General features: G+C 41.9%; 1 protein-coding gene across 2 annotated transcripts; it reads right to left on the bottom strand.

Moving 5' to 3' along the window:
• Positions 1–3,838: 3,838 nt before the first annotated feature.
• Positions 3,839–7,833, bottom strand: LOC105019195 (cytosolic non-specific dipeptidase). Of its 2 annotated transcripts, none has more exons than XM_010885170.4 (12): positions 7,764–7,833; positions 7,426–7,554; positions 7,179–7,322; positions 6,842–7,004; positions 6,502–6,590; positions 6,097–6,294; positions 5,906–5,990; positions 5,553–5,713; positions 5,281–5,445; positions 4,658–4,799; positions 4,335–4,482; positions 3,839–4,236 (listed from the first exon to the last, which is right to left on the bottom strand). In XM_010885170.4, exons 2-12 carry the CDS (start codon positions 7,552–7,554, stop codon positions 4,164–4,166), a joined length of 1,497 nt encoding a protein of 498 aa, XP_010883472.2. In that variant the 5' UTR covers positions 7,764–7,833; the 3' UTR covers positions 3,839–4,163. The 2 variants fall into 2 exon arrangements, with proteins under 2 accessions (XP_010883472.2, XP_010883471.2); XM_010885169.4 differs by having other exon boundaries at positions 7,702–7,800.
• Between the last annotated feature and the right edge of the window lie 6,149 nt (positions 7,834–13,982).

Below are 13,982 nucleotides of genomic sequence, written 5' to 3'. Positions count from 1 at the left end.
TGGTTTGGGGGGCCCGTTGCTGTCCCTGTCCTTGTCCACCTGGTCATACTTCTGACCTAGTCTAAAATCAAATAGATTTAGCCCAGAGAAATGTATTTATTATTCCAATTGGACTCTTAATATCTCACCCGGCACAGCCAGAAGAGGACTGGTCACCCCTCTGAGCCTGGGTCCTCTCTAGGTTTCTTCCTAAAATTCGACCTTAGGGAGTTTTTCCCAGCCACTGAAATTCAACACTACTGTTGTTTGCTCCTTGGGGTTTAAGGCCAGGTGTCTCTGTAAAGCACTTTGTGACAACTGCTGTTGTAAAAAGGGCTTTATAAATACATTTGATTGCAGTTGATGGAGATTTGTGGGATGCACATCCAGGGCACGAAGCTCCCGTTCCACTACATCCCAAAGATGCTCTATTGGGTTGAGATCTGGTGACTGTGGGGGCCATTTCAGTACAGGGAACTCATTGTCATGTTCAAGAAACCAATTTGAAATGATTTGAGCTTTGTGACATGGTGCATTATCCTGCTGGAAGTAGCCATCAGAGGAGGGGTACATGGTGGTCATAAAGGGATGGACATGGTCAGAAACAATGCTCAGGTAGGCCGTGGCATTTAAACGATGCCCAACTGGCACTAAGGGGCCTAAAGTGTTCCAAGAAAACATCCCCCACACCATTACACCACCACCACCACCAGCCTGCACAGTGGTAACAAGGCATGATGGATCCATGTTCTCATTCTGTTTACGCCAAATTCTGACTCTACCATCTGAATGTCTCAACAGAAATCGAGACTCATCAGACCAGGTAACATTCTTCCAGTCTTCAACTGTCCAATTTTGGTGAGCTTGTGCAAATTGTAGCCTCTTTTCCTATTTGTAGTGGAGATGAGTGGTACCCGGTGGGGTCTTCTGTTTTTGTAGCCCATCCGCCTCAAGGTTGTGCATGTTGTAGCTTCACAAATGCTTTGCTGCATACCTCAGTTGTAACGAGTGGTTATTTCAGTCAAAGTTGCTCTTCTATCAGCTTGAATCAGTCGGCTCATTCTCCTCTGACCTCTAGCATCAACAAGGCATTTTTGCCCACAGGACTGCCGCATACTGGATGTTTTTTCCTTTTCACACCATTCTTTGTAAACCCTAGAAATGGTTGTGCATGAAAATCCCAGTAACTGAGCAGATTGTGATGTACTCAGACCGGCCCGTCTGGCACCAACAACCATGCCACGCTCAAAATTGCTTAAATCACCTTTCTTTCCCATTCTGTCATTCAGTTTGGAGTTCAGGAGATTGTCTTGACTAGGACCACACCCCTAAATGCATTGAAGCAGCTGCCATGTGATTGGTTGATTAGATAATTGCATTAATGAGAAATTGAACAGGTGTTCCTAACAATCCTTTAGGTGAGTGTATACAGTGATCGAAAAAAGTATTTGATCCCCTGATGAAATGATCAGTCCATAATTTTAATGGAAGGTTTATTTGAACAGTGACAGACAGAATAATAACAAAAAAATCCAGAAACAAAAATGTTATGAATTGATTTTAATTTTAATGAGTGAAATAAGTATTCGACCCCTCTGCAAAACATGATTTAGTACTTGGTGGCAAAACCCTTGTTGGCAATCACAGTAGTTGGCCCCAGGTTTGCACACATCACAGATCTTCTCCAAGTCATTAAGGTTTCAAGGCTGACGTCTGGCAACTCCAACCTTCAGCTCCCTCCACAGATTTTCTATGGGATTAATGTCTGCAGACTGGCTAGGCCACTCCAGGACCTTAATGTGCTTCTTCTTGAGCCACTCCTTTTTTGCCTTGGCTGTGTGTTTTGGGTCATTGTCATGCTGGAATACCCATCCACGACACATTTTCAATGCCCTGGCTAAGGGAAGGAGGTTCTCACCCAAGATTTGACGGTACATCAACTGTACACAGGGTTCAGCTGTAAAAGCAACATAGGTCTAGCAAGTCTTACACTCTGTATAAATAATGTTTAACAAAATAAAAAAATTCAAAGAGGACACAAGACTGCAAGTCATAATGTCATCATACAGTAGGTAAAGGGAAGGACATTGGAACTTTTTCTCTCTCATATTTTTTTCCTCCTCTTTCTCTCTCCATCTCTGTGTGAACTGATAGATTGTAATGAACGGTGATGTGATTTGACTGAAGTTATCTGAGACTTTAGATGTTAAAGGGAGTTTGGGTGTCTTGACATGTGCTTGAAATAAGATGTATTTTTATAATTTTTGTTATAATAGTTCAGTGTATTGAGAACTAACTTTATACTATGGCAAGTAAGTGACTACATTTTCTACTCCCAGCATCACCAGAAAGTGGTCATAATTAGTCATAACAACTGCTTATATCCTATGTGTTTGTATTTACATTCAGTAGAGATTAACTAGACATTTTGTGAGATTTCAAACTTAAGATAAAACACTAAAGAAACTGCCTTTCACTTATGCGGTCCAATTTTTGTTTAGTTTTGTTTGCCTGTTTAAGGTTGTTAACTTTGAATGGTTGTACATTTTCCCTAATTACTATAATTTTTTTGCATACTGCTGATAAATAGAGGTAAAAATATTGCTTATTCTGTTAAATTGTTTTGGATCATACATCAACTACATAGCTAAGTATCACATTCCTTTAAACTTTAATACATTTTTTGAACAGACATCCCAAAATGCCCAGAATGGAAGTAGGTAGTTAGTCCTCTAGACCACTGAGGGATTTAAATGTTTTAATGTTGTCATCTGGCTGCTGTTGGAAATCTAATATTAATGTTTAATACATTATTGCTGAAACCCCTCATTGGCTATGTTAATTCAAAAACTGATTTTTGACCACTTGAGGCCTCCAGACCATAACATCATAAATGATTGTGGATGCAGTTTCTAGTGTGTGGTTGTGCACCTGCTTCCTGCACGGTGATCAAACCGGAACACAGGACACCCCAGATCGGGTGCATTCCCCTGCTTGTATCTACCAAGGGTTAGGTGCCACTTCATCCACTGTGTCACTGACTGATAGATTGCTGTAAGATATGATTTGATTGACTGACACATACAATACCAGGGGTATTGCACAGGGGTGTAGCACACTGTTCTGGGCCGTGTACATCTCCCCTCACCTGGTTGCATTGGTCTCAATTGGGCACAGATTGAAAGGAAAACCTAAAAAACATCTACAAGGCTCTCTATGGAATTGGTATGACACCTGTATATTAAGGCATTCTAAGATGTGTCAGTCACCTGAGCACCTGAGCACCTGGGTAACACCTAAGCAAATGAACATGCCAAAGTTGAAGAGGCAGAGGCCTCTAGGTACAGCAAATCTTAAATGTATGACACAATCAAGAGCAATAGGCATTATTATTAATTCTGCCTGGCTTTTCTTCTTCTCTCTGTGAGGGGCTTAGTATTAAAAAGACACGACAAATTATATTCCCTCGACCGATCATTTTAACAATCTGGCTTTATAATCTCTGCACAGCTTGAAAAATACTGACCGCCCCTTTAAGCCCAGCTCCTCAAGGTTTCTTCATAGGTTGTCAAGATAACAAAACTGGAATGGTTGTTCTCAGTCAAATAGCTGTTTAATACAAGTGGCAACATGTCAATAACTCAGCATGGTAGCACAGAACCTGTCTCCAAGTCACTGGCTGAAACCTGTATTACAGAAAGGAAAAGTACCACACTTTGCATTAACGTAAATAAACGTTTCATCTTGAATATTCCCATTCAACAGCTCTTATATAGACTCACTGTGTTTCCACAACTGTATTCCCAGAACTGAGTCTTTACACTGAGTATTTGTGTAAAATAATTTACACTGACCAAAGTTGAATTTGTAGTTTCATATTTTATTTCATTTAAAAAATACTTTTATTGTCTTAGGTTCAAATGCCCAGTCTTTACTTTATTGCAAAAATAACTAAAAAGTTAAAACCAAGCCCCGCTCATTGCCTACCCCCTTGATTCCCTATGCCTCCCATACTAAAGAAAAAATGTTTACGACTATTTGATGCCACAGCTGATCTTTGAATAAAAATGACAAATGAATATCAAGAACAAGGTGAAACACGTCTGACTCCACTGATCTCAAAACTATTTAACATTGTCTTTAATTATTTAACAACCCTTGTAATGATGTTGAAAAAGGTGCTCTCAATTTTTCTTGAGATGGGCCACTTCATGGAGGTAGGCAATGAACAATTTGGTCCCTTCTATGTAGTTGTACCTGGGAAAGGAATGAGTGAGAGACAATAAGGAAAAAACATTTCTAAAACTGTGTGTGTCAGAGTGTGTATGCACACATTAGGGGATTGAAGGGCTAACCTGCTCATCTTCTCATTCTGGGAGTGGAGCCCGTCATCAAAGCCTCCAATCGGCAGCATAATGATGCTCTTCCCGGTCACATCTTCAAATGTCTTGGCGATGGGGATGGTTCCCCCCTCACGGATCAAGTCTGGCTCCACATTAAATACTAAAATAAAGAAATGGTAGATCTGATATCATCTGACATAATCTAAAGTGAAGTATGTAACTGGTAAGATTACAGTAATCAACAATTCTATGGCCACTATTAACCCAAACACAAAGACACCAGTAAAGTAATCTGAATATGAAAGTTTCTCTTGGGCAGCATTGACTATCAGTACCTCTTTTCACAGCTGCCTTCCCTGCCTCGTACAGGGGATGCTTGGTGTCGGCCAACCAGGGCTTAGCCCCGATTACCATTGTCACCTTCAACTTGTTGGGGCTCTTCCTCTTGGCAAACACAGAGTTTAGGTAGTCGGTGACCTGAAAAATCACATTATGAATATACAGAATTACCTAGTGGTCAGGTGAAAGCACTAAACAAAAGTTGCTTACATTGGTAATTAAAACTTTTGTAAAGAGCATGTAGTTGCCTTGGTAATAAATATGTTCCTACCTAGGAATAAGCAACTTATGAGACATTTAAACTAAATGCAAGAACCTTTGTAAATACCATCTAGTTAGTAACAAGTGGTTTTTGAGAAGGTTTCCACATGCAATGCAGCTTTTGTAGCTTGGGGCCCACCGTTTGAATGAATGAATTTGGACAATGCTAATAATGCTAATTCCAGGCTGGGACAAAGTTGAATAATGGCTTGTTGTGAAAAAAGACTCCATTGGCCTTCAATATCAACTTAGGGTAAATGTAATTTCACACTAAAATGAATCTATGCCGACATATCACTTGAAGGGAAAGTGTTTCCCAATTGTGCAATGCGCTGAGTCATAATTATGAACCACCCACCTGTTTCTTGACTACTGCTGGGTCCATATTGGGGACCTGTCGTATGGAGAACTTGGCAATGACCTTAGCAGGAATTACTGTTTTGGTGCCAGGGGCAGAGAAGGCCCCTTCGATGCCATGGACGGTAACAGTTGGGTAGCGCCAGCGATGAGCAAGCAGATCTACCTGAGAAACCGACATACAGACAAAAATATTCAGATAGTAGGATCATATTTTCATATGTATTGCTCTTTTAAAAGCAAATTCACATATCCTGTACATTTGATTCTCACCTTGTTGTTGTACATGAGCTGACTAACACCGATTTTAGACTTGTAGCTCTCAATGTCAAACTCAATGTCCTGGTACATCTTCCACTCCTCGTCTGAGAGGGGGGCCACAGCTTCTCTAATGCCTGGGATGAGGATCTTTCCACTGGGGCTTATCAGTGTGTCTTGGGGGAATGGAGAATTTAATAAGCATATCTTATACATTATTTGTGCCTGAGAGACCTCAAACAGACAAACAGGCGATACCTTTGCATGCAAACATGAACTGCTGACCAGTAGATATGGGTGTTAAAACAGGATTACAATTCAGGTTAGAAACTCCCCAAATATGCGGTTAATAGAGGTTAAAAACTCACCCAATATGCCAATTAGATCTGTCATGGGTTCTATAACCGTGCCTCCATATACACCAGAGTGCAAGTCCTGTTTGGGGCCCTCTACCTACCAAAAACACAAGCATGCATCATTCATCAGGAATCTTGGAACAGGTAAAAACATTTCCTTTGAAACCTTTCAGGGAAATACAAGCACCCCAAACCCATCCTACCTCAGCAAAAAAGTAACAGTTCCCTCTGGTACCATAGGTGAGGGCAGGGCGTCGGCTCAGCCAACCACAGTCCGAGATTAGTATATAATCCACGTCAGAGAGGAACGAGTCTCTCTGAGCCATGATCATGGCGTCCAGGCCGTTGGACCCAGTCTCCTCCATTCCCTCTATTATGAACTTTACATTGACTGGCAAGTCCTGCATGGTGGCAGTGCAGGAAAGGCAACATGAAAAAAAAAACGCATAATAAAGGACTAAAAAGCTAAACAAAAGAAACAGCTCAATGCCTCCACCAAAATAAATCGAGGTATATTTCTTGAAGCTGTGAGGACATGTATGCTACTCTTCACAGTATTTTTGTGTGTGAGAAAAGTGAAATAGGCAGGAAACATGATGTACACATACAATTTTGAGGGCCTGGTAGGCTTCCACTGTATGGATCCAGGCTAAGACTGGGGCCTTGTTGTCAGATGCCCCTCTGCCATAGAGGTTTCCTTTTGGGAATATCACATTAATAATGGCCAGATGTCCATTCTGTTCATATCGCATCATGCATCTGTAACATTACATACTTTCAAAACTAAAAATCATTTGTAAAACAAAAAAACAAAAAAAAACAGAAAAATGCAATCTGTGTGTGGAGTCTAGAATAGATACCTCTAAAGCACTGTGAAGTATACGGATGTGGAATACGTTCATTTGTTATACAGTGATTGTTGTAATTGTAAAAACCTGGAATTCCTACCGTCAATGTCAGTGAGGTTGTAAGGGTCAGTGGCCCAGCCATCCTCTAACTTAGCAGGCTGGACATCCACATGTCCATATACACAGACTGTCTGCTTACTTGGGTCACTGCCAAACTGGGCTGTTACCACCTTAGGCAAGTCCACTGTCTGGCCATTAGGTAGCTAAACATGACAATGAAATGAATGAGTAAATAACCTAAAAACAGTCCGTTTCTGTCAAGATCTAACTTCCATTAGTGATCTGTGCAGGTCTGATCTGATACTAAAGGACTTTAAAGACTGAAACAAACATCTTATAATGTAATAATTTGGTTGACCAGATTTCAGAAAATGAACCTCTTGTACGCCAATGTCCACTAGTTCCACCTTCCCTCCCATGGCCCGTAATTTCTCAGCTGTCATGTCCATCATGCGATGGCAGTCTGGCCTCTTCAAGACATCACTGGAGTCAGACTCTACTGCAACCCAGTCCCTCAGAGTCTAATGGACACATGGGAACAGATGAACAGACACAGTCTTTCTTCATAAAGAATATTGTAAAATGAGAAAACGGATAACATCATGATCATGTTTAAAAACTTGCCTGCACGTATTCCTCTTGATGGCTGTCAACATACTCACTTAGCTCATTATACTCAAATAGGTTATGAGGATGAGAAATGACACTAGATATAAGAAGAAGAAGAACTGAGGGTAGTTGCCAAATCTTCATCTGTAGAAGAAACAGAAGGATGTGTTCACTGAAAGGGACAGATATGCAATTTAATAAGCCACATAACTGAACATAAACATTTATAGGAAACATATGGAACCTAAACACATCATTACAATTAAAATGATATTGAAGGATATAACTCACAATGCCTCAGTGCAGCCTACTCTTCTGCTCCTTCTTTGAAGTATTACGACATACAGTCTTACCGTAGCTTTGTGAGTTTGGTACTTCAAGAAAGTTGCGCTCCAGTTTGCAAAAACCTCTGTAGCGCGTTGGAGTTTTATACCCCTGGCTCCTGATGGGAAGGGGTCACACAGTCAAACCTTTCCTGGAGAGAAGCCAAGAAAGCTGACAAATTGAATTTTCTTGCTGACAGGCACAATCGTGCTAACTATTGATCCAACTCCAAGAAAGAATGCATGCTGTGGGGCATAATTAATCTTGCACAAACAAGATTAATTAACACAACAATGTGAAATCAGGTCTACCCAACTAAAACATAATATTTTGACCATATTGTTCTGAAGGCTTGGTGAAAGCTCCCACTCATTTCTGATGGTTTAGAACACTCCTTAGCAGGTTGTTTTGTTGATACACAGTAAATGTATGTCTAATTTCTAAAACATATCCAGTGTGTAGTGGTAACAGCTAATTGACAGAAGGCTTGATAAGAAATGTTTTAACTAGCCTATTATGATTGGTGCTACAATCTATGCATAATGGATGTCCAACAACATTTGTGCAGGGAAAAAAAACGTCTATAGTTCAAGTGACAAATGAGATTAGAATGGCCCCTGCACAAGGATCAGAAGAGGTGCGTGGCTCATGCACAATGGTGGTTAGTGATAGGTAAGGTTAGGGTAATGGTTAGGAAAGTATTGACAATTAATGAATTAATGACAAACTATAACAGAGACAAAGCTAATTTAAAATTAATTAGCATAAACCAAATTGTTCCACAAATCAAATCAAAGTCAATAACTTACTCTTTGCATAACTCTTGACATATTTTCTGTTAATGCAGACTAATCCCTAACAATAATGACAATGAATTGAGGGAATCCCTCATGGCAGCGCTGCACAGTATGCTCTCCAATTATGGCCAACTAAAGGAACCAATTAATAGGGAAACAGTAGGCTAAAGGTATAATCCCATTACCTTGCATGACTGTTTTAGACAATTATGGTTTTAAAAAATGTGAACATTACTTCCTGCTCTTTTGTCTTTGTTCTTTCCAGTAGGCCAGGTTCTAGAGCCTGAAGCCAATTTTAGATGTCCCATGTTTGAAGACCTGTTGACAGCACCAATGCAAGGTAGGCTGTATGAGATTTTGCCTTAATGGGTAAGTGGATTCACGTGTAACAATCCAAATAGGGATCTGAATAGATACATTACAAAAACTTACACATGGCCCCTGAGTCAATTTGTCATCTATGCTTTATCAAGTTTTTACATGCCACTTTAATGCAGTGTATTTCAAACTATTTCCCATTGTGTGCTTGGGGTATTGAAAAAAAAGATGTATTATTGCACAACAATTCAAAATACAGTAGTCTTGGGTGTCTCGTGTGATGCATAGTGTTACTAGGGAAAGAGATTAAGCCCATTCCATTGAGATTAAAGGCTAGGCAATAAAGCAGGCAACACTATTAACAGGGCTGATGAATTAAAAACAGTAGGTGCCCTTTACAACTGACACACAGGACATTTAATTAACCTGAAAACTTTGAAGGATACTTTGGAATAATATATTTTTAATTTGTTTACAAGATTTGGGAGTCTTTGTACAGTTCCCTTTTATTGTCACGTCTTCACTGGAGAGCAGTACACAGGCATGGAGTACATAAACAGTAGACTTTCCTTACAAAGACTTCTGTACTTACATCAGGAAACACAGACGTAACATAGAACAATCACCGACAAAGACGCAGGGACCTGGGAAAACTAAAGAGGGAGCTGATGAGGAAATGAGACACAGGTGGGAAAATGAAACTAGGCACAGGTTAAATAAATGAACAGAAGGTACTGAAACAGAAACTATAAATTAAATAAACTAGTAATGTGACAAAGCGGCACGGCACTGGGGCGGCACCAGAGCAATATACCCTCCCCCCGCCAGCCTTTGTGGCTTTTGGGGTGGCTGGCGGGTGGGGAAGCAACCGCTCCAGCTGGAACCATGTGGCTCGTGGAGAAGCAGCATGGACACTGACAGGAACTGAGCCCTTCGAGGGTCCCGACGCTGTGCAGCTGAACAGTGCCAGAAACTTCGCATACGACCATATCTTCCATACTTCAGTCCTGGTGTACTGGAGGGCCCAGCTCCATGCCCTCCTCATCCAGCCACAACAAAATATATATTCATCACCCTGTCATGGTCCATCCGAGACTGTGACCCAGGGTGACTGAAAGGCAGCTCAACCTGCCACAGGATGGCCTTGACTTTGGCTGGGTCTCCCTTGAAACAGTCAGGATAGGACAGCCCGACGCTCTCCCACTCGTTGTTGCAGGTAAAGGGTATACTGGGTAGACACCTCGTCTTCCTCCCTAAAGGACACCTTCTCCTCGCTTAGCCAGCCCTCCAGGAGGTAATCATAGAGATATTCCTCGCACTCACACTGGATACTGTTCCGATCTGTTTGACACTCACTGTTTGACACTCCACCTTGGATCGGATTTGTTGGTCCAGCACATCCCACAGATGCTCAATCAGATTGGAGCCATATTGAAGTCCACATGAATGCCCAGACCCAGGGTTTCCCAGCAGGACATTGCCCAGATCATCACACACCTTCCCCTGGCTTGCCGTCTTCCCAAAGTGCATCCTGGTGCCATCCCTTCCCCAGGTAAACAACGCACATCTACCCTGCTGTCCACGTGAATGAAAAGAAAACGAGATTCAGCGGACCAGGTGGCCCTCTTCCACTGCAAGTGTTTTTGATGATGGACCGGGGTCGTCATGGGCACTCTGACTGGTCTGCGGCTACACAGCCCGATACACAGCAGGGTGTGATGCCCTGTAACCTCCCATAACCATCGTTACAATGTTCAGTGACTTGTGCCACAGTAGAACTTCTGTCGGTTCAGACCAGACGGGATAGCTTTCGTTGCCCTTGCGCATTGATGAGCCTTGGCCGCCCAACACCCTTTCTCCAGTTTGTGGTTTGTCTCTCCTCGGACCACTGTCGGTAGGTACTCACCACTGCTGACTGGGATCACCCCACAAGGCTTGCCGTTTCAGAGATGCTCTGACCCAGTCTTTTCGCCATAACAATTCGTCCCTTGTCCCAATTTTGGCCCTTGTCAAAGTCGCTCAGGTCTTTACTCCTGCCCATTATTCCTGCAGAACCAGTTAAAATTCAGATGACCTTTTGGGAATTTTTGCCAATGGAAACCACACTATTTATAGTACTCTGCCTTTATCATCCAAAACATAATGCATGCATTAAAAAAACATCGGAAAGTAGTGATAGGCTGTTCCATGTCCACTTGCTGCATCTGAACAATGTCTCGAATACTGCTGGACTGCTATGCACACGTTTGATACTGTTCCAGTCTTTTCGACACCGTTTTGACATTGGTGAACAGTTCCGAAACACTTCTGGTCAGGTGATGGCAGGTGTCGAAATACTTGGTCATGTGATATTGAATGAAGCTAGTGTCAGTTGACTGTCCTACAATCTCATGTCTTGAAAACGAGGTGGCAATATCAACAACTCTAAATTAATTGTGTCAGTTTCTTGCAAGAGAGACATTTTGTGAGATTACTGAGAGATTGTGAGAGTTAGCTGTGTGACAATTGTTTAAAGTTAGTTGTTAATAGTAACTTGCTTTAAAGTGCTTGTTGCTAAGTGCAGGTTTCCATAGTTCTTCGGTGCCTGAGCACCCGTGTCAATCAAGACTGACACTTTGAAACACCGATCTTTAATAAACAACTTATTTAGCAATAAAACTACAAACGTTTCAGCAGAGTTGCCGACTACCTAGCGAATATACGCAAGATTGAGTCCAGATGGTGTTTTCTGTTTTTCAGTTGAATAAACACTATATTGTTATTCTAATAATGTTTAATTTAATACATGCTATAAAAGCCTTTTCACCCACACGTCTTTAACATCCAAAGTATTATAATGGATGAATGGTTAAATGAAAAGCCAGCTGGAAAAGCAAGAGAAATATGGGATATTAACACACATTTCCCTTTTAAATGGGCACAAACACCAAACATGAATTTCAAAGACCTCCGTACTAACAACAAGGCTCAAAGTACATGAAGAGGAAACACAGACATAACATACAACAATGACCAACAAAGACACAGGGAACTGGGGAAACAACAGTAAACAGGGAGGTGATAATGGGAAACCGAGACACGGTAGGAAGGCTAAACTAGGCACGCGTTAAATCAATGAACACAAGGGACTGAAACCACAGAACATAGAAACAGAATAAGTAGAACTTAAATACACTCAGCTTGTGATAGCCCTGCCCAGGTGTTACATTTATACAGAAAAATGTTCAAATGTTGGAGACATGCACATTTTAAATGTCAGAATGAAGGAATAGCTTTAAGTTTCTGGTAACATAACCTCTTATGCATATCCTCTGCATATCCACTGCTGAAATTCTATGACACTTTGACCCCACCAGATTCTAGTAATCTTTTCTGGTAATTCACTGCCAGGCCTGATCTGCAGCTGTATTTAGTAGTTATTTGTTTTGAAGACTTTTTTCTAAACTCCATCGTCCACAAATGAAAAACATGTTCAGTTGAATTTAAATCTGGATATTGACTTCACCTGTAAAGAACTTTCCAATTTTTGGCCCATGCGAGTAAACACCTACAGCTCCAGAAAAAATGAAGAGGCCATTGTGTGACGCCCTCATCCGGCTTGGACCCGCATCCACGCTCCACGACTCCTGAAACCATCCCACACTCCACGGCTCCTGAACCCATCCCACACTCCACGACTCCTGAACCCATCCCACACTCCACGACTCCTGAAACCATCCCACACTCCACGACTCCTGAACCCATTCCACACTCCACGACTCCTGAACCCATTCCACACTCCACGACTCCTGAACCCATTCCACACTCCACGACTCCTGAACCCATCCCACACTCCACGACTCCTGAACGCACCCCACGCTCCACGACTCCTGAACGCACCCCACGCTCCACGACTCCTGAACGCACCCCACGCTCCACGACTCCTGAACCCATCGCACACTTCACGACTCCTGAACCAATTCCACACTCCACGACTCCTGAACGCACCCCACGCGCCACGACTCATGAACGCAGCCCACGCTCCACGGCTCCTGAACCCATCCCACACTCCACGACTCCTGAACCCATCCCACACTCCACGACTCCTGAACCCATTACACACTCCACACTCCACACTCCACGACTCCTGAACACACCCCACGCTCAACAACTCCTGAACGCACCCCACGCTCCACGACTCCTGAACCCATCCCACACTTCATGACTCCTGAACCAATTCCACACTCCACGACTCCTGAACGCACCCCTGGCGCCACGACTCCTGAACCCATCCCACACTCCACGACTCTTGAACGCACCCCACGCTCCACGCTCCATGACAAATGTCCTCATTAAGATGAGGAAAAATCTGCATAGTGTATAGCTTGCAACCATCAATGGAGAAGCCGACTGCAGAGCCCCGTGTTTAGCAAATGTGTCATTCAAATAGCAGTGGATGAAGTTAGTTTAGTAGACATTAATTTGCCTAGTTGTCACATGCATTGTATGCTTTGTATATGGTATGTTAAATATATTTGTATTATGTTATCTCTACACTAATGCAGGCAGTAGGCTTATGAAATTCATGAATACTTCTTGATTTTATAATCATAAATAAATTGGTAAAACTAATGAAAGGTGGTGATTGGCAATTCACATTGGTTGTCAAGTTCTAGCCAAAGTATTGTTTCCTTTCGGAGCCACGCCTCGCAGTGTCATTGATTGCTAAAATTAAATTCAGACAAAAACAGTAGGTCCCTGCTACAAGGCGAACATCGAATGGAAGCTTAACCATGCTTATTTGTGCCATGCACAATATGTTACCATATTACTGACCTTATTTACAGAAGACAGAAGGATGGCCAAACACAACCACCTGTGTTAATTAGCTATCTAGCGTTTCTTGAACACCTGTGTTTATTGGAAACAGACCCTTATAAATGCTAAAAATAAAACAGTTGATTGCAGCTTTGATAAAGTTGGTTAATATTCAACCCTTTACCCTAAACTATAATCTGACCTTTTCTTTGATATTACATTTGGCCATATTATTATGTCCGGCAAAGATGCTTATTGAGTTTATAATCACATCACCAGATTTTGTCACCAGGAAATGTAGGATTTTAATACAGAGCCAACTTTATGCAGATATTA

The sequence above is a fragment of the Esox lucius genome, chromosome 20 (genome assembly GCF_011004845.1).
Source record: "Esox lucius isolate fEsoLuc1 chromosome 20, fEsoLuc1.pri, whole genome shotgun sequence".
In the NCBI taxonomy this organism is placed as follows: Eukaryota; Metazoa; Chordata; class Actinopteri; order Esociformes; family Esocidae; genus Esox; species Esox lucius.
Note: the sequence above shows the minus strand (reverse complement) of the source record. Positions and strands in the feature narration are given on the sequence as shown.

Coding starts and splice junctions, on each gene's coding strand:
- LOC105019195 (XM_010885170.4), bottom strand. CDS start 7,554: ATGAAGATTTGGCAACTACCCTCAGTTCTTCTTCTTCTTATATCTAGT. Junction 6,591..6,841: donor CAACCTCACTGACATTGACG/GTAGGAATTCCA, acceptor TATTCCCAAAAG/GAAACCTCTATGGCAGAGGG. Junction 5,714..5,905: donor AGATCTAATTGGCATATTGG/GTGAGTTTTTAA, acceptor CATTCCCCCAAG/ACACACTGATAAGCCCCAGT.